The 26547-nt window shown below is 44.9% G+C and overlaps 1 protein-coding gene across 6 annotated transcripts in view; it reads left to right on the forward strand.

Moving 5' to 3' along the window:
- Positions 1-17792: 17792 nt before the first annotated feature.
- The window catches only part of GYG1 (glycogenin 1), a 32652-nt gene continuing 23897 nt past the window's right edge, over positions 17793-26547 (forward strand). The window contains exon 1 of one of the 6 annotated variants that reach the window (XM_079977193.1): positions 17793-17922. In XM_079977193.1, coding sequence (XP_079833319.1) covers positions 17916-17922 — 7 coding nt within the window. In that variant the 5' untranslated portion in view covers positions 17793-17915. Of the gene's footprint in view, positions 17923-23193; positions 23338-23396; positions 23547-26547 lie in introns of those variants that run through there. The other 5 variants (XM_079977195.1, XM_079977190.1, XM_079977192.1 and 2 more) reach the window with 5 other exon arrangements.

The raw sequence follows: 26547 nt of genomic DNA on the forward strand, positions 1-26547 counted from the left end.
ATGCATCAGGATATGCAGAATGGCTGTTTCAGAAAGTGTGGATTTTGTACGTTTGTCCTTAAATGTGAGCTGCATCAAATTCATCCCCAGTTTCAGAGAGAGAGAGAGAGAGAGAGAGAGAGAGAGAGAGAGAGAGAGAGAGAGAGAGATCCTTTCTTTTTCTGAAAAAGACAGAGGAAAGGCTTTCAAATCAAACCTCGATACACTCCACTGTTGTAAACAAGTTTTCTCTGGGTCCAGGTCTGATACTAGAAGTGAGGCAGGCAGGGTGGGGTGAAGTGTCTATTCTGATATGTTCAAGAGATACTTGCAACTTAAGAATTTACACCAGGCATTTCTTAGACTATAATACCATTCCCATCCGATGAAGTGATAAAGCAGATCAACAAGGTGAGACTGGTACCCAGGAGTTATTTACAACCAGTGGCGTAGCGTGGGGGGTGCAGGGGGGGCTGGCTGCACTGGGCGCAACATCTGGGGGTTAGGGTTAGGGGGCACAAATCCACGGGTTAGGGGGCGCAAATTACTTGCCTTGCCCCGGGTGCTGACAACCCACGCTACGCCACTGTTTACAACACTGCAGAGTAGACCTAGAAGAGAAAAAAACACTCCATTTTACAGTGGTACCTCGGGTTAAGAACTTAATTCGTTCCGGAGGTCTGTTCTTAGCCTGAAACTGTTCTTACCCTGAAGCACCACTGTAGCTAATGAGGCCTCCTCCTGCTGCTGCGCCGCCGGAGCACAATTTCTGTTCTTATCCTGAAGCAAAGTTCTTAACCCAAGGTTATATTTCTGGGTTAGCAGAGTCTGTAACCTGAAGCGTATGTAACCCGAGGTACCACTGCATTATCAATAATCTACAGCCCATCCTGGCAGTGGCGTAGCGTGGGTTGTCAGCACCCGGGGCAAGGCAAGTAATTTGCACCCCCTAACCCGTGGATTTGCGCCCCCTAACCCGTGGATTTGCGCCCCCTAACCCTAACCCCCAGATGTTGCGCCCGGTGCGGCCGGCCCCCCCTGCACCCCCCACGCTACGCCACTGCATCCCGAACAATGTTATATTACTTCCCTCTCATAGACTTTGAGTGGTAGGCCTGTCTTTGCTTACAGACACCTACTCGGTAGCAACAGCAGGTCACCTAACAGTGGCACAAAGGCAGACTCTTTCTGCAACAAACCCAGATGCTAACTCTGTCCCTATATCTACTAGGCAACACTATTAGAGGAACTAGTAATATCAACCCCAACACCAAGGATTCCTTCACCGGCTCATCTTCCACTATCTGTGAGATGTATTATCATCCAACAGCCATGCTCTTCCACATTACACATAGAACAAACAAGTCAGTCTCCATACAAAAGATTAAACACACCACGAGTGTGGTGTAGTGGTTAAGAGTGGTAGACTCGTAATCTGGTGAACTGGGTTCACGTCCCCACTCCTCCACATGCAGCTGCTGGGTGACCTTGGGCTAGTCACACTTCTCCGAGGTCTCTCAGTCTCACTCACCTCGCAGAGTGTTTGTTGTGGGGGAGGAAGGGAAAGGAGAATGTTAGCCGCTTTGAGACTCCTTAGGGTAGTGATAAAGCAGGATATCAAATCCAAACTCTTCTTCTTCTTCTTCTTCTTCTTCTTCTTCTTCTTCTTCTTCTTCTTCTAATCTGACTTCAGAAAGGGAGATATTCAGAAATCAATGGGATAACATTTCAGCCTCTGAAGACACTCTGCTGCCGATCTTAAGGTGGTTGTTCTTGAACAAGGGAACTTCAAAGGGAGACTCCAGCTTGAAATGGCTCAGTAATAAGGTATAAAGTTCAGTTCTATCATCTGCGACCTCAATCACACTAAGATCCTTTTATCACACTGCATATAGACTCCCAATGCCTGGGTGTTTGTGGTACTACTTTTGGAATGTGAATGCCGCTAAAAAAAATTTTTTTTTACATGTATTTAACCTTTAACATAATTATCAGAGTCAGGATTATCTATCTATCTATCTATCTATCTATCTATCTATCTATCTATCTCTATTTTATTCCCCTGTAACCTCACTGCTTTTAATCTTGCTCCCACTACAACCATGTGATATTGCAACTTTGGATAACCATGCATATGATGAAATGAGCTCTAGTCCACAAAAGCCATACCATAATAAAAAATTAAGGTGCCACAAATCTCTAACTTTTGCAGCAACAAACAAACATGAATATTCCCTGGAAAATCTTTATTTTGTCATATTTCATAAAGCTCTTACCCAAGGATAAGGAATCTATGGCCCTCCCTGTGTTGCTGGATTCCAGCTACCATAATTCTGGACCCTTAACCCCACTGGCTAGGGTAGATGGAAGTCCAACAGCATCTAGGGCCTACAGATTCCCCATCCTTGCTTTAACTATTTCTGAGAGTATGGGGACTTCCACACTGTCAGGTGCGATGCAATCCCATCCCAGCAAATTGACACTGTGCTAATATACTGAGTTGGGAGGTTGTGCACTGCAACCCAAAAGATCTGACTTTTTGCATTAAGTGATGGTGAACACTTGCTTGGACACAATGCTCTCTAAAAGGGTAAAGGTAAAGGGACCCCTGACCATTAGGTCCAGTTGTGACCCACTCTGGGGTTGCGGCGCTCATCTCGCTTTATTGGCCAAGGAAGCCGGCGTACAGCTTCCGTGTCATGTGGCCAGCATGACCAAGCCGCTTCTGGCGAACCAGAGCAGCGCACGGAAACGCCATTTACCTTCCCGCTGGAGCGGTACCTATTTCTCTACTTGCACTTTGATGGGCTTTCGAACTGCTAGGTTGGCAGGAGCAGGGACCAAGCAATGGGAGCTCAGCCCGTCGCAGGGATTCGAACCACTGACCTTCTGATCAGCAAGTCCTAGGCTCTGTGGTTTAACCCACAGTGCCACCCACGTCCCACAATGCTCTCTGGCCTCCCCTAAAAACAAATCAAGATGAATGCTCAATAAAAAAGTCATCTTGAAGCACATCATGTCTGTGAATCCCTTTCTGCTGTGTGACACCAGCTTGTGAGGGGTCAATTTATGTGGCAAAACACATCTTCCACAAACTACTCTCTAAGGAAATGATTGAGTGGCTTCTGAGAACACAGAGGTTGTCTATTCCTGCTCTAAAGGATGGCAATTCCTCTTCAGACTTCCGGCAAAACTATCTGTTCCAAACTATATTGTATAAACTGCTGGACTAAATCCAGTTCCCATCAGTAGATGCAAGGAATGGATGCCACTTAGCATATAGCCTGAAGGTCTGTCTCCAGAATGACTGAACAGCTTTCTCCAACAATTGCATGACTCCAGAATTGTGGCTACCAGGAGACAAGACTCCTGAAAGCTCACAGATACTTAAAAGCAAAACAACTTTGCACAGCATTGCCATAAATTTCAGCAACTTTGTGGAGATCGATGGAAGTGTCTTCCATAATAATGGATCCATATTAATTTGGGGTTTATCTAAGGTGTGTGCGATATTGTTCAAGGGGTGGTGGCCACAACTACAGGAGCATTCACACATTCTCATACTTCAGCATCCTCTAGGCACACATGATCCCTCAGCCTGGATATAAATTTTGACCCATGGCTGCTTCCCAGAAGGTTCTACCAATGTCAGGGGAATGCAGAGTATCCTTTTTCTTTGTTTTATTCAGGCAGATCACTTACCAAGCTGAAAAAATAATTTCAGTATCTAAGATGTGTATGAGCTTAAGCCCCGGAATCAATTTCTGGGACTGGAATTGGGCCATGGAATCTGGGTCCTCCTTTTCTGTGGTAATCTTTCCCCCCACTGTGTGTTCAGGCTGGCTAGATGAGATTGCCATTTGAAGTTGCAGGTACACACAGAGAGAGGGACACACACACAAACCTGTGCTTGCAACTAATGCAGAAATTTAGCTGGTGAAGCTTTTCCCATAAGAAGTAAAGCATTTGCGAAACTTCCATCTGCTAGATTTTGACCTGCAATGCAGCCATGCAGTCCACAATAGCCTACATTTTGCTGTCTCTGCACCTAATTACAAACCTAAAGTCACCTACCAAGATATTCTTGGTGGCTGCTGCTCAGCTATCAAAATCTCTTTGGAGACTTTTCAGGTAAAAACATATGGCTTTTCACAGGGCCTTTTTCAGCTGGAACTCACCAGAACTCAGTTCCGGCACTTCTCAGGTGGGCACCGTTGCCATTATAAGTGAACAAGGCAGGCATTCATGGTGAATTTTGGCACCTCTTTTTCTAGAAAAATAGCAGTGGCTTCTCATGGCGAGGGCTAAACTGGTATTAGAAAACAGCTTAATCTTTGTTAAATTTTAGACTGCTCCCCATCCCACTTACCTGGGTGTAAGCCATAAGAGGTTTACTTCCAAGTAAACATGCAAACAGTAATGCTGTACATCTGTTATTTTTTTACTCTTTCAAGGTGTGGTTTAATAAACTGTTACCTGTCCTGAGTCTCCAGAGAAGGATTGAAGCTTTTGAACAAAACTGTTTGGCACCTCAATGCTGAAAGCTTCTGTTTGGGAATAAATCCCATTTCTCTCTGTGGAAATAAAGCGGACTCAAATTCCACTGCTCATAACAGTGTGGAAAATCTTAAAAGAAGCCTGCTCCTTTAATCATGAGCTTCCAGAAACCCAAGACCAAAGTCCATTTGTCAAAAGGATTTATTGATCCTCATAATGTTACTACGAATGAGATGGACGAAACCTAGACACTCAAGGTTGGAGCCTTAGGATATGAAGGTTTGTGTGCTGCCAGCCTTGCTGTTTCTCTCACTCATGGCTGCTCTGCATGGATGACTTTCCAAAAAAGCGCAAACACCCATGGGCAGCTTTAACTGGAATAAGAGCACTTTTGTCCCAAACAGTCCTGAAGCAATCCTCAGTTCCTTTTGAGAATGGCCTCTATTCATCCACTATGAGTTGCTGGGTGAAGTGGGTGAAATCTAATCTGAGCTCATAGTCAGGAAGTGGTGGGAAGGAGAGAGTTATTAAAAAGCTCAGCTGAACCAACCTGTAGTGAAGCTCAGCAAGAAATGTGTAATATAGGAATAAGGTAGACATCATGGTTGGGTCTGAGCCCATATATCTCCTCTGGACCTCCTTTATCATTTTTGGATCTAAATTCCTATGGAAACACATTTCCAGGCTATTAACACTCTTTTGCCAAGTCCAGATATTGCCTCAGTGTTTTGCCACACTGGTAGATCTTCTCACAGAAATCTTATTGGAAACCTGTAACAGTATGTATTCTAGGGCTGGACGATATATCAGTATATAGTCTAAAACCAGTTGAAGTGCATATCATGATATTGGTTTCATAGTTTTTGACCTGGCGATATATCGCAAATCACGATGAATATTAGGACTGGGCGATTGATATATATTGTCCAAAACCGGTTTCATGTGCATATCATGATATTGTTTTCATAATTTTTGACCTGGCAATATATTGTGAACCATGGGGGGGGGGGTGCGCACACACACACACGCCTGTACTATGCAAAAATCACAATGTGAGGAAAAACTGAAGCCAGCAAATATCTCCATCCTTATTTCAGACATTGTGATATATCATTATATTGCAAGGTTTAGCTGGTGATATATCACAATGTTGAAAACCAGATATCACCACTGCATTCATTTATTTCATTATGTGGCCTGTTCTGTACTGAAGACTCGGATTACACAAAATAAATTTGGCCACAGAAGATGACAAAAGGAATGACTGTGCTGAAGGCTCATGATGCAGAAATCATGGAAGAAGGCTTGTGGAAAAGCAAACTGTATGGATAAAAACGCTTAAACTGCGCCTAGTCAAATGATGCAGACAGGGTTCCTTCAGACAACCCATGTCATTCAGCAACTTTTTCCTGATTTGCTTGCACAAAGCTTACGTGAAGGTTTGACAATGCCAGGTCATTTTTGAGATCCATTCTGATTTGTCTGAGAGGTGGTTATGAGACAATGAACATTTGTTCTAACTTGATTGTTGGCTGTTTGTACATCTTCCGATGTGTAATTTGACCATCCCATACTTTTCAACGCCTGTCGCTTTGCTAATCATAAAACTTCCATTGTTGTTTTGTAAAGTGGATTTGTTGCCCTGGGGTGACAGGGCAATTTAATCCACTTGAATTGTGCAAGCCAAATTTACCCATATGTGCTTGAATCCATTCCGCAAGAGCAACAGTGTGCAGAAACAAATAGTTTTATTTAGAAATGGGAAAGGCATGGGGATTCAAGGACCGTCCAGCGGCTGCCATCATCCAGGACTGAGGCCTCTCAGAGAGAAGCCTAACACACTGTTGCAGAGCTGACTGGAAGATGTGGGTGGAGGTAATTAACCAATGGTGAGAGGAAGACTGAGCTGAGGTTTGAAGCGCTGTTGTAGAACCTACTACCTTTCCAAGGAACAAGCTCTCAATTGCCAGCTCCTTCAAACCACACGTAGAACTACAGAGGCACATTGTCAAAGGGGCTGGAACCATGATTTAGGATCTGCAAACAAGTTCTTGGAAAACCTCTGTGGCTGTTGTTGGTTTTTCCTGCCCAGTTAGAATACTTGCTGGCCTGGCACGGCCTGCAAGCATGTCAGGTAGTTTGCAGAAACAAATTGTGTGCTGCTAGTTAGATCTGGATGGACAAATAGGAATGGGATTCTATTGCTTCAGGAATGTCTCACACCCATCTGGATTCTTCAGTATCAAAAGCTGCCTGCAGAGTAAATGGACAACTTGCTTAGCATTTGGATAGCATTTTTTTTTTCTTTTTTTAAAAAAATATTTTTATTAAGCAATTTCAACATAACAAATTATCAAACCATATAATCACATACATTATTTTCCCCCTTTTTTCCTACCCCCACTTCCATCTCTCTCCCCGCCCCCCCGGGACTTCCCTCAGCTCCTCTCTCAGATTTCTCTGCACATATTATTCTCTGCATGTTATAACATTATACATATCTTTGCCTTGTCTATCTATCATGTTATCAACCAATAAATTTGTGTATGTTTATTCAAAACCTGCCAAGGAGTCCAGTTCATTTTGTTGTCTTTTTAGATAATTTGTAAAAAGCTCCCATTCTTCCTTAAAGTCACAGTTGTCCTTGTCCCACACAGTGGCATAGCGTGGGTTGTCAGCACCCGGGGCAAGGTAAGTAATTTGCGCCCCCTAACCCTAACCCCCAGGTGTTGCGCCCGGTGCGGCCGGGCCCCCCTGCACCCCCCACGCTACGCCACTGGTCCCACAGTTTGTATGTCAATTTAGCCAAAGCATTTGGATAGCACTTTCAAAACAACAACTGTCCTTTTTTCAGTGTTTATGGAGTTTGTGCTCAAAGTGCCTCCATAAGGTGGGATGTTTTTGTCCCCATTATACAGATTAGGGCTGGCTTCCCTTTTGCAGAGGCCCTGGGCAAAGCATCCTCTAGCAGGCCCCCTCCTTTTTCTGCATGCCCTGGAAAATTTATCTGGTTGCAGTGGTGGCATTCTGAGCGGCTCCAGGTGGCTGCAGCTGCCACCGTTTTAATTCCTCACAATTCCCCATACCAGTAGAGAGGGTCTCTGAGAAATTGAAAGTATGATCTTGCTGGCTAACTCAGAATGCAGGGACAGAAGGAATATTTAATGGGAGGGGGGAGGGAAAGGCAGGCCTCAGCAGTAGGCCCTGGCAGCTGCCGAAAGACACCAGGTGCTGATGCCAGTTCTGCCACAGAGACTAAACTGAGCACCTCACCAGATGATGCCTGCTTTGCACACCCAGCAAAACATCCATCATTATTTGAGATGAGAAATAGATTTTTGCCCCATATAATTTACATATATCTGTGGTTGCAGCACAATAACTGTCACAGAGAACTAAATGAAAGCCACTGTGAACCAAATCTACTCTTCTCAGCAGCAGATTCTTCCTCTTCTGTTTGCATAGCCTTATTCCACTTCCCATTTCTTGTTGGTGCTAGACAGAGCCTTGGAAACTGGGTTATTTATGTCTAGAGAAGATAAATGTGCACCTGTTATATAGTCATTGCAGGACTGAGACCATGTTATGGGTTGTGGGAAAATTGCAATTTCACAGTGTTCAAATTGTAAATATTTTTTTTCAAATACCAGCATGGCTATCTCTTCTCCTTGCTGCAATGTCTCCTGCCACTTCAAAGTCTGCCTTTCACTTGGAATTCTTATGTATTTGGTGGGGGGGTGTTAAGGTGGCAAGCAGGCAATGGCTTTGTGTAGCCCAGTTGTTTTTTCCTGCAGCAAAGCTAACCCCACAAGACATAGTACAGCATGTGTACTAGCAGTCAAGAGGATAAATGCCACTCAGCACAAGTTTGCATGTAGCCTCTCCATCCCAAGCAATGTGAAAATGCTCACTTTGGTGAACAAAACGACGACAATAAACATCTAATGCATCATTTGCGGGTTCGTTTTGTCAAACCATCCTTCCATGAACTGCAAACTACTTTGACTGATCAGACCTGAGAAGAGGATAATGAACTGGACACAAATTAGTGTTCTGTATGCCACAGTGAAAGTAAAAGGAAACCTAGCAATGTTGTTGTTGTTTGACTTATTAGTCGGTTGTTACCTCAGCTATGTACCTCAAATGTGAACCGCCCTGATTTGATGAAGGGTGGTATATAAATTTAATAAATAGTGAATAAGAATAAATATCTCCAAGTTACTTACATTTAAAAAACATAAATAGAAATACATTATACAATAGAAAAAAATCCACATGAAACATTAACATTTTCATACAATTCACACACACACACACACACACACACACACAGAGCCCAGTGTGAGCAGCCAAAGTACTAAAAATTATTTTCAACATCTCTGGCATACCAACAACCAGTGTAAATCCAGCAAGGTTCAAATAGTGATTCAGGCTCCACAGAGGTGTGTCATTATCTCAGATTTATAATAGGGGTTCTATGTGGCTACCAGGCAGGGTTTTTAATGCGGAACTGCAGCTGGGTTTCTCCTGGACAAATGTAGAAAAGCAGGAGACGCCTCCAGGTTGGGGTATATTTAATGAGAACGTACACAATTCATTTACTGTGCCTGAAAACAACATGATACCCACTATGAAACTGTACATTTACGCGTGCCCCAATCCCAAATGTAGGCTGTTATTCTAGCACAAGCCCTATTCATTCTGTCTAACATATAAGAAGACGTATCTATGTAAGAAGACATATTTGTGAAGATCAGTGAGGTCATGAATACATTTTCACCCACAAAACCCAAATTCGCCTTGCGTATAATTCCCTGTTCGGCTGTAAACAGCAAGTCACAAAGGAAATATAAATATCTTCATAAAAATAAAAAATTGGCACCAGCAAACTGTCACAACCCAAGAATCACTTTCTATAAACTCTGCAAGTATACACACTGTAACTGCTGCATCAATGACATCTTTAATCCCTCCAAGAAAAACATTATTCAAGTAAAAAATATCTACTTATTTTTATATGTTTTTCTAAAAGGACAGAGAGGCACTGAGTTAACCTCTTGGGAAGAACATACCTCATTGCTCCACCCTTCAACCAATAGCAGATGCCTTCTCCCTTATGCTGCATGAAGAATTTGCGCCCCACATGAATGATTTATATGCATCGTTTTGACATTTTCTACGCATGAATCCTCCGTGTGTGTCAGGACTGCTGGCCTTTTTCAGCTGATGGAAATTCTATGCATGGGAGGTGAGGTATATTTGGAACATCAGCCCAGATACTTCTGGGCCCACATAGAAAGTAACAGAACGACTTCCATCTGGTTTCAGGATTTGATGACAAGGCAAGGCTGGAATTGCTGTCAGGCAAATTGAGAATTGTATTTACTTTCAGTTAGTGTTTTTCACACAGTCCTAGGCACATGTGGTGAGGATGGGGTCATTCTTCGTGGTCATACCCAGATCTACACAATTTCTGAAGAGAGTTTGGGGGCATCAGACTGCAGGCATGTGGCCTCTCGTCACTCGAGCATGATCCTCACATGCGTTGGGGGAAGTTTGGAAGGGGAGAAAGGTGGCTGAACACATGTAGGATGTCCCTACGAGCCACAACCCTGATCGTGCATATTTACAGCTCATGGGGACAACCCATGTGTCTTCACTAGACTTCCCCTGTTCAGACATTCCCCTAATGTGTAGACAACATGGGAACAAAGCTGGCATGGGATTCAAAGGCAGAATGAGGCTAAGAGTGTTGCACAGTGTTACTGGTGAGGAGAGGAAAATGCCTGGATGGCGCAAATAAATACAAAATATACAGGGCTGGATTTAGACTAAGTTAGACCTCTTGATTTAGGGAAAGAACCAGGCATATGTGAGTGTTTTGACATTAAGGGTGATACCAAGAAGTCTACTTTCCAAATTCTAGGCTCAGCCTGGCAGGATTCAGCTGGAAGAGAGGGAAGAAGAGGCAGTGCCTCTTTCTGGCAGTGAGTGTGGCTCAGGACAGCTCTTGAGACAAGCTTGACTGGGGGAGGGGGCATCACACCTGAGTTCCAACATAAGACCAGTTTACATTTGTCCCGAATACTGCTGTACCTTGGAAGTCAAACAGAATCCGTTCCGGAAGTCTGTTCAACTTCCAAAACATTTGGAAACCAAAGCACGGCTTCTGATCGGATGCAGGAAGTCACACCGGACGTTTGGCTTCTGAAAATCGTTTGAAAACCAAAACACTCAATTCTGGATTTCAGTAACTCAGGAGCCAATTTGTTTGAGAGCGAAGGCATTTGGGATCCAAGGTATGACTGTACTACTGTGAATATGTGCAGGGTTCCGGGTGTGTGGGGGATTTTGTGCCCCAAGTGCCACATTCCCTTCTTGGCAATTTTCTAGGACCACATACCAGTACTGGTCAAGCCCAAAGTGAGCTGAGCAACAAATGTAAATTTTACCTTTGTACAATAGGATATTATCTCCACACACTGCTCTATTCCCCATCCAGCCAAGCTAAAGGCATTATCAGAGTTTCAGGAGACATGCCATCCAGGCAAAACACTCAAGGTGGGTGTGAATCAGGATCAGTAAGAAGTGTGGCTACCCAGAGAAGGTTGTGGCCTTCAGACAGTCCTGAGGGCCAGACAGAGAAATTTGGAGGGCCACATCTCAGAGGCAGATTTGGAGAGTGAGACTGGTTTGCCTGCACTGGGTGCTGAGCCGAGAGGGTGCCACAACAATGAGAACAATGGAAGGTGAGAGGGGGGCACTGAATTGTGGTGTTGTTCAGGGAGCCACCCAAAGTCCGCCACTGCACATCTGGCTCCTGGACCTAAGATTCCCTACCATGGTGGACTGGGAAGCCTTTGCTTCAAATCCTATCTTAGCCATCATGAGCTAGACGCAGCCCCTGAGGCTAACCTACTCCATAGGCTTGTTGTGAGGATAGAATTGGGATAATCTTGTGTGTACCATTCTCAGTTATTTTGGAGAAAGGGTAGAACACCAGTGAGATAAATATTAATACATTTCAGCAAAGCTGTGCAATTGCTTGCACCAAAATAAAGAGACCTTCTTCTTCAGAACAGTTATTTGCATTGGTGAATGAGTCTCTCCTCCCTGTTTACTCTTCAAAGAGCAAAAAGCTCCCCTCCCTGATGGTCCCATAAGCAATGCTCTGGGGGTAGTTCTTCCTACCCAAATGGCCTTCCTGAATATAAGCCATATTGGCATTAAGTGCTTAATACAATATAGGCTGGAATCTATGCTCTCTTAACAGGTCTATTACATTCATTAACATTTCATGAAGCAATTTTAACATTATCTTTAAGTGTTTGCTATCTTGCTTTTCAAACTACACTCGAGATATAGACATCATCCAGTCATTAGACAGTATAGAAACACTACACACACACACGCACACACACACAGCACAACAAAAGCATTAAAGTCCAGGATTTCCTAAGAAGGCCCACGACTTCAAGATATATTATCACGTTGGCTTTGTTTGTCTACCTTGCAAGCAAGGCTGGTCCAAGGTTCTATGGAAACCTTTGCAAACATCATCAATACAGGGGATTTGCCCACCTAGGAAGATTATATGTGCTTAAGCCTGGAGACAGGCAATCACGTTTAAGGGAATTGAAGCTGTTGTGACTTGTGACAGAGGTATCATTTCTGTAGCCCACTGTCAAACTCGGCCAACTCTGACTTTTGAAACAATATAAAAATTTGAAAAGCCTCTGAACGGAGGTAATGGAATTTGAGCATGCAAATGATGTCTCGATCATGTCACCTCCTGTTCTCTAACAGGGTGGCCAAATGCATAAATCCAGCACCTTTAATAGTTGTGTAGCATGTATTTGAGCAGGTGTGGCTTGTCATACAATCTGCAGCTGTTGAAATTCTCCCCTCTACACAATTTTTAAAGGTGCGGGAGCCCAGCTGCCTCTTGCATCTGGCCACCTGACTCCTGGATAATAATATTATCTGTTTCTACTAAGGTGAAGGTTCCTATCTTTCATGATGTTAGCTTGCAGCAGGGAGGAATCTGCCACTATAATCGTCAGTTTTCTGTGTTGCATTTGTGTGAGCAGAGGAGTGACCTCTGAATGATGCTTTCGTGTTGCGGGGAAAAAATCACAACTGAAGATTTAAAACACAGGCATTTTCTGCCGAGATTGATATGCACAGCGTTCATGCATCAAAACCAGGCCTTATGCCTCAGCCGTGATTTAAATTAAGATCTACCTTTTTCTGCAAAGAACCCAGCCACTTGCAGGTGAGCTAACATGCTATGGAGGTGTTTGATGCAACAGCCTTGATGAAACTAAGCAGATTTGCATCTGCTCAGCGTCTGGATAGGGCTCCTCAAGTATCCTCAAAGATGTTGTTGCGTGGCGAGTTCCCACCCCCCACCAAGGATAAATAAAGACACCAGACACCAGAATTTAAGGTTAAATGGGCAAATTAGGCCACAACTTTATTGAATTCAGGAATGAGAGGCATTGGCTTAGGCATTGGTCCTATCGACTATCTGGCTCCAGCCCATTTGCTGGAGACACGGGAAGGGTTAACACCATAGAGGGGGAGTCTCCTGCTGAGGCACATCAACTAGGAGCTCCCCCAGGTCACCGCTCGGGGGCGTGCCTTAGGCCCACACCTCCATAGGCTTCGGACAGGGCCACACCCCCCGGAGTCCTTTATCGGACCACCCTTCGTTCTCTGGGGGAAGGTGATGGTGTTCCTCCCCCCCCCCATCCTCTTAACCCCTTTTTACCAATGCCTAACCACCAATGCTGAGGAGTTGTGACGAGTTGCTACGAGGTAGGCGAAAAACTAACTGGCTGCAAATTGCCAATTGGGAAAAATTCCTACCGTGCCCCTTGCAGCGACAGACCGAAGTCCATAGCAAAGTCCGAAACCTACCTAAAGGGAGGGAGGGTGGGAAAACGTGGGGGCTAGCCAGCAAAAGAGGGCGAGCGCCGGCCCTAAATAGGGCAGGCCACGCCCCCCCAGCCACCCGATTGGCTGGCTGGGTGGACGACGTGGCCGGGATTCCCCTGCTCTTGCGGGGGCTGTAAACCAGCCCCCGCTCACGTGGGCTGGGCGTGAAGCCCGCAACCCCACCTCCTGGCCAGGTCCGGAAGTGGCTTTGTAGCATGAAAGAACATAGTGGTTGATGTAGGGAAAGAATCACATTCAGACCTTGTATATGTACATCACGCAGATCTTAGAACTGGCATCACACCAGCTATAAGGTTTTCTTTAATGGGGCAAACAGCAACAAGGGCTACAATTTTTATTGACAAAATGGTGTTGGGGCAGGGTCCAGCATTTTTTTATAGCTTAGCTGTGAAATAAGAGGTGAAAAATCTGAAGTGCTGATTTATTTTCCTTCCTTCCATTAAGTACTGCCTGCCTTTTCCCCGCCATGGAACCCAGGCATGTAACTTCCAGACTCAAAGCAGACTCACCAGACTCAAAGCAGGCTCAAACCTGCTTAGCTTTGACAAGCTTTTCATCGCATGAGTTGTCAGCCTATATTTGGGGACTTCAAATGTTGCAAATTTAAACATGAGCAACTGTAAATGCTGCAAAGTCTTCACTATGAAAAGTTGTAATAATTCTCATTTCTTTGCGCAAAGTGAAAACAACAACAACACCCTAAGATGCTGTTTGCAAATCCTTGGCACTATGTCTGGTCCATGATGATGATTCTTAGGGAAGGGGCAGTTGTTTCAGAAACAACTGTGTGTTTCTTAATTTAATTCACACTTTTTGAAAGTCTTTGCATAATTCCCAAAGGGATCTAGGTATGGACCGTGAGCTTCTGTATGCTGAAAGAACTAATGTTCGAGACCGAGGTGAGGTGGCAATTCAAGTCTTTTAAAATAATAAAGAAAAAAATATGAAGAATAATGGAAAGGGTATTTACAGTTAGGAAGACACAATACTGAAAATATTTAGCATTGCTGTCTGAAAGCTGTAAAAGTTAATATGCTAGGAAGTTGCTTCCAATACAGAAATGGTAAAAATCCCATTCAGGTCACCAATCTGATTTAGGAAAGAAACCTTTGCTTCCCTTTCTTCCCTCTGGGGCCACCTCAGTGGTGTAGTGTGGGTTATCAGCACCCGGGGCAAGGCAAGTAATTTGCGCCCCCTAACCCATGGATTTGCGCCCCCTAACCCGTGGATTTGCGCCCCCTAACCCGTGGATTTCCCTAACCCCCAGATGTTGCGCCCGGTGCGGCCGGCCCCCCCTGCACCCCCCACGCTACGCCACTGGGCCACCTCCACCTCCCATATGTTTTCCAGTGTTCTGTTTACTTTAGATCATAAACTCAGAACACTGGGAAGGTTTATGTCAGCCAGAATATAAAAGCAGGTTGTGTAACAGGCTCTCATTTACGCTACTACACCAGGGCTGCAGTGGTGACAAGAAGGATTCCTCTGCTTCCCAGTCATGGACCAAGATTAACAGCTGCCCTCACACAAGCCTATTCTGTGCAGAACTCAACCTTAAGCATGTATTCAATGATCTCTTTTCATAAGTAACAGAAGCAGCAGGCAGAGTGAAGGATCAGCCCACATATCTTTTAAGGAATCAAAAAGGGAAACCAGCTGAGATACTTTTACTGCGTGACCCAGAGAAAAATGTGTTCATTGTATCCTAGAATCACATGGCTGGATCCCCAAGGGTCATCTAGTCCAACCCCCTGCAATGCAGGTATATTTTGGCCCAATGTGGGGCTTGAACCTGCAACCCTGAGGAGTCTCTCATGCTCTACTGACTGAGCTATCCTGTAGGCCACGGGTCAGCAACCTTTTTCAGCTGTGGGCCGGTCCACCGTCCCTCAGACCATGTGGGGGGCCGGACTGTATTTGGGGGGGGGATGAATGAATTCCTATGCCCCACATATAACCCAGAGGTGCATTTTAAATAAAAGGACACATTCTACTCATGTAAAAACACGCCGATTCCCGGACCGTCCAAAGGCGGTTGAGCTGCATCTGGCCCCCGGGCCTTAGGTTGCCTACCCCTGCTGTAGGCTGTCTCCAGGATCACTTCATATATACTTCTCATTGCTTGACTCAGCCTACTAGATGAACCCACAGAAGCTGTAGTATTGGGTCGCTTTCCCTCTGCTTTTGAGAACCTTCTCCCATTTCAATCTACTCAGTTGCTTCATTTCTGACTCTCGGGTACAAAGCCACCTGGAACAAAGGAATTTCATAGGGAGACTCCGATTTGAAACTGCTGGGTTACGACTAATCAGCAAGTTCAATTCTATCCGTTTGAGCCTGAACACAGAAAGTAGTTTCCTGCCCCACCACCACAGATGTAAATCAATTCAGTATTCCTAAACTGATCGTGTTGGCGGCAATCTCTGCTTTTGGGAAGGGTCGCCATGCAGATTCTACATACATTCAGGTTGCTGCTGTTGTTACTTCAGTTTAATGCCCCACCCTTCACCATCAGGCCCAAGGTGGATTGCAAGAAATTATAATTTGATATTAAAAACAGCTAGAACAAATTCAATTGTTGCTGACTGTGCTTTTGGCACTTCCTTTTCATCTGCCCTCATTGCTAACCATTCCAGGTGCATACACCTACACAGAAGCTGCCTTATACTCAGACTATTGGTCCATCTGCCTTAGTATTACCTACCCTGAGTGACAGCAGCTCTCCAGGATCTCAGACAGGGGTCTCTCTCAGCCCTACCTGAAGATGCCAGGGATTGAATTTAGGGTTGACCCTCTGCATGTAAAGCAGATGCTCTACCCCTGGACTACAAAATTCTATGCATCCAAATTTTATCCAAAGAAGCTTATGCCATACAAATGTGTTGGGGTTTAAAGTGCCACAAGACCTTTTGTTGTATATGCCACAACACAGATTAATCCTCTGGAAACTATTAATATCACATACAAAACAGGGTAGTTTCCCACACACTGCCTGACCTCTTCCGGCAGACCAGCAAGAACGTACATTCCATTAAGCTCATCTTAATGGAAACAGATAATTCTCAAATTCTGGGTGTGTCCTTGTCAGGCTCTTTACATCGGATGAGATCAATGCATTAGCCTATGCATTGGAATGATGAATCCTTGGAGCCAATGAGCATTGGCCATGATCCAAAGGTCCATGCAACTAATTCTATGCACCCAACTAATTCTATGCACCCATAGTTGCTTCCCCATCACCACCTCTGGCCATGACAAACTGAGAGGAGGCTGTTTTCATTGAAAAGTGACAATGGTATTGATTTATTATTTTAGTAGTAGTAGTAATGTCATTATATTTATTTATGCCCCACCTTTTCCCCCAGACCAGGACTCAAGGTGTCTTTTACACAAATTAAAACAACACGGATAAAATACAAACAGCATACAAAAGATAATTAAAAAGCAATTAAAGGACAGCAGAATTAAAACAAAACAAAAAACCCACAAATCTATTAGAATACAGAGTGTTAAAAACACCATGGCAGGATTAAAAGCCTTTTTCTTGAGAAAACAGTTGCCAAAAGCCTGTTGGAATAAAACAGTCTTCACCCGCTGGCAGAAGGTGTCTGCTGCCAGTCCAGCTTCTCTGGGGAGGGAGTTCCAAAGTGGGTGCAGCCGCCGAGGTGGCGTGCGTTATTCTTTCTGCCCTTTTATAACAACCTTATGTGGTAGGGTAGGCTGAATGATACAGGTTACTCAGTGAGCTTCATGGTTGGGCAGAGATCTGAAACTTCCTTGCTCTTGTTCCACACAACGCTGGGAGAATTGGTGCACTTCGCATAGGCCAGAATAGCCAGTAGGCCCAGTCTGGGCTACCAGCCCATAATAATGGGGGGGGGGTTGGGAATTGAGGCCAAATCCCTGAATATGTGGCTCATTTCCCATATCTAATCAGCAATGTAATAACAGAAGCCATTGTCCTGAATGGGAAGCCGTTGGTCCAATAATCCTCTACTATTGTGAGAGAGGAAGATGAAACGCTTGTATAAGCTTCACTCGGGGCCAAAAAAAATCTGGCTAGCCCCCACCCCCGTAGCTACGGCTCTGCCTCAAGCGTTTGTCTTCAGGAGGGTACTCCAAGAAATAAAATTTTAAAAAGCGTCAGGCGAAGAGCTTCTCGCGCTACAGTTCTGCCTGAGCGAGGAGACGCTTCACCTGACGAACATCTGCCCGGCTTCCTCCACGAGAGGCAGGAGCGCGCCCGTCAGGTTTTGAAGGTTCCGCGCTTCCGAGGACCATACCGTCCACGTCACGCACGCCCGCTCCCTCCTCCTGCCCCCGCCCCTCCGTGGCCGTTCCCGTTTTGGTCTTCCCTTGAAGCCCCGCCTCTTCTGCCGGGCCCCGCCTGCCCGTATATAAGGCGTGGGGCTGGCGACAGAGAGCGAAAGTAGTTGTAGCAGCCGTATCTGCGAAGCGGGTCTCTGGACTGAAGCGCCATGGCAGGTAAGGCGCTTCCCCTGGAACGGGCTCGAGGCGCTTGCTTCCTTCCTCCTGCTTCCTCGCCGTCAGCCCCGGGGGGAGGCTCTCGCGGCTGCCCCGGCGGGCTTCCTGCCCGGGGGCTTTCCCCGCCCCGTCGCCTCGGGCCAGGCGTTCCCTTCCAGCCCAGGGTGCCTGACGAGCAGCGCCAGCCTCTTCCGCGTTGTGCGCGCTGCCCGCGCCGGGAGGGCTCCTTCCCTAGGAAGCGCAAGCGGCGCTTGGCGGCCCAGTCAGTGCGCGCGCTCGCTCGCACTGTCCGGGGAGACCCCAGCTGCTCCCTTTTAGTCATGGCGGCTCCTATTTTTAGGCTGGCTCGTGAACGGGGCTGGCGCGTGAGGTAGGGGGGCTCGAATGCCTGCGGACGCTTCGCCCTCCCTTGTTTTGGACGCCCTCCCCCCTCTCGCCCCTGCAGTGGCTGGTGGGCTCGGAATGGTAAAGGTCACCATGTGGAAAATGGATTCCTCTTAATCATCTCTCCACCCCACCCCCGCTCTAATTAGCAGGTGATACTGGCTTCCCTCGTCCGTTTCTTGCTCATTCCAAGGGGGGGGGGAGAGAGAGAACCTCCTTGTTTGTTTGCATCCCCCCCCCCCCAACAACAACATACGCACAGACTTCCTTTACCACAGAGCGGGCCTGCTGCCTAACATTACTTTCTCTTGTCCTGCTTACCGTTGAAACCTATTGGTATCTGTCTCGGGTTGCAACTGATGCTGTTAACTAGCCAGAATGATCCCCAAACGGGTCAGATGTCTGTCTGGATCAGGTGCTAGCGAGTTGAAAGCTTCTTCACTTGTCCAGGCTTCTGTGTAATTCGAAAGCTTGCTGCACTTTTAAAACAGAGGGATCTACTAATGGATACTTGTGAATGCAATCAATGGCTCTTGTAACTCCCTGTCCTTAAAACCTGCGTTGCAACTATTCCTGTATCTTTCAATCTGTGGCCTGTTTGGGGTTTTTTTTAAGACCCCCCCAAATTGATAATAACTTGGAACACACAGAGCAGCTTAATGTATCTGAATATTAGAAAAGTTGGCCCCTTTCACATGGCAGTGGAGCCCAACATGAGTGGAGTAGGAACCTGCAGCTGCAGGTAAATATTAGGTCAATGTGATCTCTTCCTACATGCAGTAACCACCTCCAGACAACTGTAGGCGGATGCTAACCAGGGTACTTCCATTGTGGGCCCTTGTGAAAAAGACAGTTGCCTCTTCCCACCCCATTTACTTTGATTTTATACCAATATCCAATTACATACACTCCCTCCGAATATAAAATGTAGCATATATCTTTTCAGAATGCATATAAATTATAGGTCCATTTTATACAGAATACTAATTCCACACGTCCTCTATGGCAACCACTGATGCTAATCCAATTCCAGCATGATTTGGGATTATTTTATTTCCTGGACTTGGCTAGCGCTCAACCGCAAACCATCCCTTCTACGCTTCCTGTTGTTGCCTCAGGGATGGCAGAGCTAATTCCTCCTTCAGAGGAGAAACACAATGGAAGACCTTCTTGTGTAGATATGTGTGCACGCACTAAAGTTTAGCTGCTGAAGGGTCACATGTAGGTTCATTCTGCCATGGGCACCTGGTTTTGAGACTTCACAGCCATGGTTCTTATAAAACTATTGCTGCTGCCACCACCACTGCTCCACCCCAGATGATGTTGAAAGGGAAGAGGAATCACTTCTGTCACTTCACATAAAAATTGTTGTGCTGGATGGGCAGATAATGCAGTTTTATCTGAATGCACTGATTGTAGAGATTCACACCACTTAGGGGACAGTTCTTAAAATAGGGAAAGCAACTGATATTAGGAAGTGTTAAGACAGGAATCACTGATGTGGTTTCCTCTTTCAGCTCTTTGTGCTTTTCAGAGCTTGGATGGGGTCTTCTAAATCTGACTAATTCCAGACTCCCTTGGAAAAGTGAAGTGTGTGTGCATTTCCTCTGTGTGTCTTGGGACCACCACCTCGTGTCAAATGTAAATCCGCCCATGGGTTAGGTTGAAATCCTAACACCTGGGAGTGAATTACTCAGTCTGCAATGGCCTGTGTCTTGAAAGTGAATATGCAGAGAGACCTCAAGACTGCAGCATTCTTTTAGCTTGGTTCTTTGTACTTTCGTTTTTTCCTTGTCTTCCCAATGCCTTGCTTTGTGTAACCTAGTAAAGAGAACGTGAACTCAAAAGCTCACTGCAATTTTGTCACTGGTGACATTTTGGTTGGTCCTAATAAATGTATTGCTCACTTCTTATGTGCAAAACAAAGCTAGCTTTCCTTTTATAAGCAAAACATGACCCTAAATATGGCCTTTCTGCTTCTACCCATCTTCTTCAAACTTGTTGCCATTTATGGAAAATTGCTTTCATTTTTTAAGCTCACTACCCTGATAAGAGTTATAATTGTAAGTAGCTTATATATGATGGCATGAACCTTTAAAATTTAAAACCTTAAAAAGCTTCTCTATACAGGGCTACCTTTCAACAATCAGTTGAAACCATATCTCTTCAGATAGGAAGATGGTGCTTCTAGCAAGTTTTCTTCTTAGAGAAAATCTTGCTGGGTTGGAAAAGACAGAACTGGCAGCAAAGCTGCTTTAGATCTGTGTAATTTGAAGAAGCTGTTGGACAATGGTTCCTTCAAGTAATTTATAAGGAGTCTGACAGGGTTTGGTAGGGATGCCCAACTCAGAAATATAAGACTCTGTCAAGGATACAGCATCCTGCTTTCCATAATACTGAGCTTGATGCCTTCTAGAAGCCGAGAAGGGCATGCAAACAACAGCATTTTTGTACCACTGTCTTCCAGCAGCTGGAATTCAGTAGTATACAGCTGCTGAATATGGATGTCCCTTTTAGTCATTAAGCTGCCATCCTTTCCTGAATATTTCACCCCTTGTTAAAGCCATCTAAGTTATTGACCATTACCATATGTTATGGTAGCAAATCCATAAATCAGAGATGGAGAAGTTGTTGCTCTCCAGGTATTATTGGACCACATCTCCTTCAACCATGCTGGCTAGGGCTGATTAGCTTGGAGTCCCAACAACATCTGGAGGACCACAGGTTCCTCATACCTAAGTTATATCAGTACTTCCTTTTGCCTCTGTTAAACCTACTGCAGTCTGTGTGTCTAAGTGACCTTGAGTGCCAGTACTTTTGACAGCTCCTTTTTCCATACCATGCAATTATGTAAGTAGTAGTTCTGCTTGGTCACTTTAAAACAACAACAACACCCTAAGAATTCCTAAATCTTTTGCATTTCATCATGGAGTTATTTCTGACCCTCTGTTCATCTAGATGGCTTTTTGTAAACCTTCCAGTTATAAGGTTACCCCCCCCCCCTTTATTAACTGAGATGGAGCTATTGGAAATGCACTGAATAATCCAAATGTGACTATGCCGCAGATGCACATGCAAAGCATTACAACAGTCGCAATTCCTTTTAGGAAAGGGACTGGAAATAATCTCTAGCATGGAATTTCTTTTTCCACATTGCTGCACAGAAAGTTGTTTTGATTGAGCTGCCCACCGTGACCTCGAGACATTTTCTGATTAGTCACTGTCAATTCAGATCCCAGCTATTCTCATTCAGCAGCTGTAGTCTTGATCAACTACTAGGCAACCCTCCATTTGAATTTATCATATGAACCTGAGGTGTGAGGCTTTCCTTGCCATAACAGTCTGGTAGTTATATGTAGCCCTTCATAATATAGCCTGCCTGAAGACCTTGGAATCAATGGGGAGTTTGTTTTTATACATGTATAATAATATGAATGGTCAACAGCCTACTGAAGCATAAACCTTACCAGATATCTATACAAAAGCATTTTTCTAATAGGATTTTATGGGAAAATGCATTCCTGCCATGACACAGGTATAGTTTTAATTGACACATGCAATCACCTTATAGATGTACAGCAAGATTTATTCAGTTCCAAAACTCAAGCTTTAGGCATGTTAAGAGTCAGGAATTATAAGCACTGCTTGATATGTTTTTGACAGTATTGTTTCCTGCCCTTAAGCATATTCATCTTGGACTGGTACAGACACACCTCTGAATCTTGTCTCTTCGTGTTACTCACATGTATTTATGGGAAGCCTAGCCCCAGCAGAAACACCTCAGTTTAGTTTCCCGAAAGAATACAGATGGTTGAATGTGGAATAACGCTAACAAATAACATGGTTCGCAATCTCTTTGTTCTATACCTGGTCAGAGGCGCTCTAGAGGAAATAACAGCTGTAGTTCAGAATGCAATGTAGCGAAACAGGGCCATGTTATATATGCCCCCCATCAGGTGTTTGTAACTTCTTTTCTGTTGTGTAGCAAGTTTCAAAATTACCCCATAGTTTAGTAAGCCTGAGGTTTGAGTTACATGTGTTGATGGCAAAAGACATGTACACGCACTTGACAATTCACATTCTAGATTAAAGGTGCATCATTGCTCGAAAAGCAGCTAATATGTATGCAAGCAGGGTGTGGTTACTTGAAGGAAGGATGCATTTAAAGCTGAGCATCCTGTGTGGCCTGTTCAAGCATGTTATGTCAAATGGTCACACCATGGACATTTTTTTAGTCTACTTTTCCCACAGCGGCTTGGCTTTAGAAATACATGCATTCTACATCTACGAAGCAATGTCACCCTATAAGGTCTGTTCTGGGACCAATGTTTCCCAATAGTCCTTGATTGGATAGTTCATTTCTGAAGGTACTTGCCTGCAGCTGCAAGATGAAAATGGTAGGTTTGCCCATTTTGCAACCCAAGGCAAGTGAGCATTTTTTTAACATACCTGTTCTGGCTTAAATATACTGGTGTAGAATCGTGAAACCCCATTAAAACCCTAATTAAACATGAGTTCTCCAACTTGGACAAAACAGGAGAGCAGCCTCTGCTTCTGTTCTGCTGTTGCCTCCCCTGCCCCATCTAACCTGCCTGCTTCAGGTACATCTTTGCCATGCCCAGAATTACTGACAGGTGATCCTACCTATTGATGCAGCTTAGAATTCCAGGCACAGCAATACATCCAGGATCACTCTTGCAAGCCTGGTGATGAGGGGATCATGAAATGCATCACTGATGATGTCCCAGTGTTTTCTCATCATAGAGCCAGCATGAGCATTGGTTGGCTGGCCTTCAACTGTCTGCCATTGTGACCAAAGATCTTGGTGTGTTTTTGCACATCATGGTAAGCTAAACAATGAATTACCATGAATGAGCCAGTGTGCTGGTACCCAGAAAGAAGATTACATCCACTTCACTGCTCCCCTGGCACTGCTGCTTCAGTAGCTGGAGCTAAGCCATGGTTTGGCTTGGCTACTAAGACTCAAGATTTCTAGACTTGTACCTTTATTATCCAGCCCATCACCTTTGTGTATGTTTTGCTTATAAGCCCCCTCCCAACTAGCAAAGGAAAGAGAAGACTTGATTAACTTTGTGTGACAGTCCTAGGATTGTGATGAGCAGCTACCTTACTCATGACATCTCAGGAACGAGCAGAGCTACTCGAAGTAGTTACATTGTCAATACCTTCCAAAAAACAGTATCAAAGGCTACAGAAAACTCTTCACAGAAGGAATGAGGGTACAGTTGCACTTAGGAAGAATTCAGTACAGTCATACCTTGGGTTGAAGTAGCTTCTGGATAAGTATTTTCGGGTTGCACGGAGCACATTACTTCTGGGTTTCGCTGCTCTTGCATGCGCAGTCAAAATGATGTCATGCGCAGAAGCTGCGAATCGCGACCCGCGCATGCGCAGATGCATGGACCCGGGTTGTGTTCGCTTCTGGATGTGAACGGGGCTCCGTAACGGATTCCGTTCGCATCCAGAGGTACCACTGTAATCAAAACCACAAATGATGTATGTGCTGAACTTGAGCTCAGATTCGTAGTAGCTCAAGAACATTATCCAGGTGTGCTTACAGACACTTGGTAGCCACAGCATTTAATTATTCTGCAACTGAGAAAGTTGAAGTCAGGGCAGTAGCTGGTTGATAACTGGCATATGGGTTAAAGCTGGTTTCTTCCTTAACATGGGTTTTTGAGGCCAGATGACACTGAGCCTTGCATGAACTTAACAACCATGGATGTAGCGTTACTTGATTTTTCTAGCAGCCAGGATAAATATGGGCAACTTGCAGATTGAGCTCATGCTCAAGGACAGGTGGGACTGTTAGCAGTGGCAGTAGGCTAGTCATGAGTGCCTGGGGTAGGACTGGGGAACCTGTTGTCCTTCAGAAGTTCTTGGACTCCAACTCCCACCAGCCTTTTCCAACATGGCCAATGGTCAGGGATGGGAATGGGAGTTTGAGTCTAGTAACATCTGGAGGACCGCAGGCCCTCCATCCCTGCTGTAATGCTACAAAACTCTGGCTAGGCCTTAAAGCTGAAAGGACAAGAATTGTATCACCAAGAGAAACAGTACCAGTTATGAAGGACTATCATTTCTGTGTTTAAGCATCCTACCTCCACTCCAGATGCTACTGCATGCATTTAAAACATTGCCAAAGCTGCATGTATCATCTGCAGCACTCTATTCCTTGCTTTATAGGTAGTATATAAGTTTTTGAAATAAAACTAAAAACATATACTCCAGTGCTAGTATTGAGTGTATCATAGCTCAGTCTCCAGGTGGCTAAACTTGAGCCTCCAGGCATAAGGTAAAGGTAAAGGTACCCCTGCCCGTACGGGCCAGTCTTGACAGACTCTGGGGTTGTGCGCCCATCTCACTTAAGAGGCCAGGGGCCAGCGCTGTCCGGAGACACTTCCGGGTCACGTGGCCAGCGTGACATCGCTGCTCTGGCCAGAGCCAGAGCCAGAGCCAGAGCCGCACACGGAAACGCCGTTTACCTTCCCGCTGGTAAGCGGTCCCTATTTATCTACTTGCACCCGGAGGTGCTTTCGAACTGCTAGGTTGGCAGGCGCTGGGACCGAGCAGCGGGAGCGCACCCCGCCGCAGGGATTCGAACCGCCGACCTTTCGATCGGCAAGTCCTAGGCGCTGAGGCTTTAACCCACAGCGCCACCTGCAAGCACTGCACAAAATAGCTCTTTTAGATGCATATGAAACATAATTGGTAAAAGTAATTATCTTCACCATAGCTTTAACAAATTAAGTTTAGCCTAGCCAAATATTTGAGGCAACAACATTGATTATAAAAACATGTAATTCAAGATTATGTAATTATTAACCATAATTAGCCCTCCATTATACAGCCTATTAGGCTTAGATTGAAAATTCTCAGCTTATGTTTCCTTGAAGGATTTGACTTCATGTAGCATTCCTAGGTCTGGGAAATTCATGATGCCTATGGCTGATTACCAAAGTATGAACCGCCTTCACTGAAGCTGATGCAACTTGAAGTGTGAGAGATTGTGTCTGAATGCTCTTAGCTCAATAGCAAAATTAGACATTCATACATGTCAGATTTCTTATCCATTAGACCTTACCTAAATCTAACATTTCTATTCATTGGTGGGAAGCTTTAGCTGGGACATTGTAGCCCTTTATAATTTGGGCCTGACTAGTCTTAAGGGTTCTTTGCTTTTCATTTTTCTGAAAGGAAACTAGCTTAATTCTAGCAGCAAAGACATATTTGCATATTTTGCTTCAGAGGGAGGACAACCCTGTCTGGATCAAGTATACTTCTCAGTTCCCAGACCCAAAACCATTCTCCCATGGAGCCCACTCACTTTACCAGGATTCAGCATCTGTTTGTTGGCCCTTATCCAGTCCCTCACAGCATCCATACCATGGTCCATGGCTGCACCTGGTTCAGATTTTGTAGAGCTGGGTGTTATCGGTGAACTGATGACCTAGTGTTCCAAATTGCCCAATGGCTCCTCTTGGTGGTTTCAAATAGGTGTTGAAAAGCATTGAGTACAAAATAGTGTCATGTGGCTCCCCACAGCATGATTGGCACTTGGCAGAGCAGCAGCCACCCAATGCTCTTCTCTGGAATTTACCTCCCAGCTTGGTACAAAACCATTGCAACCCTTTGCCTCCAACCCATCCTCTCAGAATAAAGACAGCCATTAGGTCTGATTCAGTTTCAAATCTGGGCCTGAACCCAGACTGGAATGGGTCTAGATTGTCAACCTCTTGGGCACATCTGCAAACCAGAGAACTTGATATGGGCAAGAGCTTCTAAAGCTTTAAATACTCAAGTCACAGCTATAGATCTCTAGACTCTGAAATACCTCCAGACTGCATCAGTCTGCTAAATGGAATATTTAGCTAAATGGAATATTATATATGCCTTTGTTATACATAAAGGGAGTTGCACTGCTCTCCCTTACTTAAGCAGGAAGTACCATGCATTCAAGAAAATTAGTACAGCTCAGAGTTTGTCTTCCGTTAGCTATTCTGGTGTGGCTTACATAATCTGAATTGCTACACAGGTTTCCTAGTAATCATGCAGACTTAAGGGTTCCCCTTTTGCAGACAGAATTAAGCTGTTTTGCCACACACTGCAAAGATTTCAATTCAAAACATTGCTATGCATTGAAACCCAGTGTTGCACAAGCAGACTTCATTTCAGCCACTGGGACTTTGTATTTCTTCTCCACCCCTGTGCAGGCCCCCA

The sequence above is a fragment of the Podarcis cretensis genome (assembly GCF_951804945.1).
Source record: "Podarcis cretensis genome assembly, chromosome: 5".
NCBI classification, from domain to species: Eukaryota; Metazoa; Chordata; class Lepidosauria; order Squamata; family Lacertidae; genus Podarcis; species Podarcis cretensis.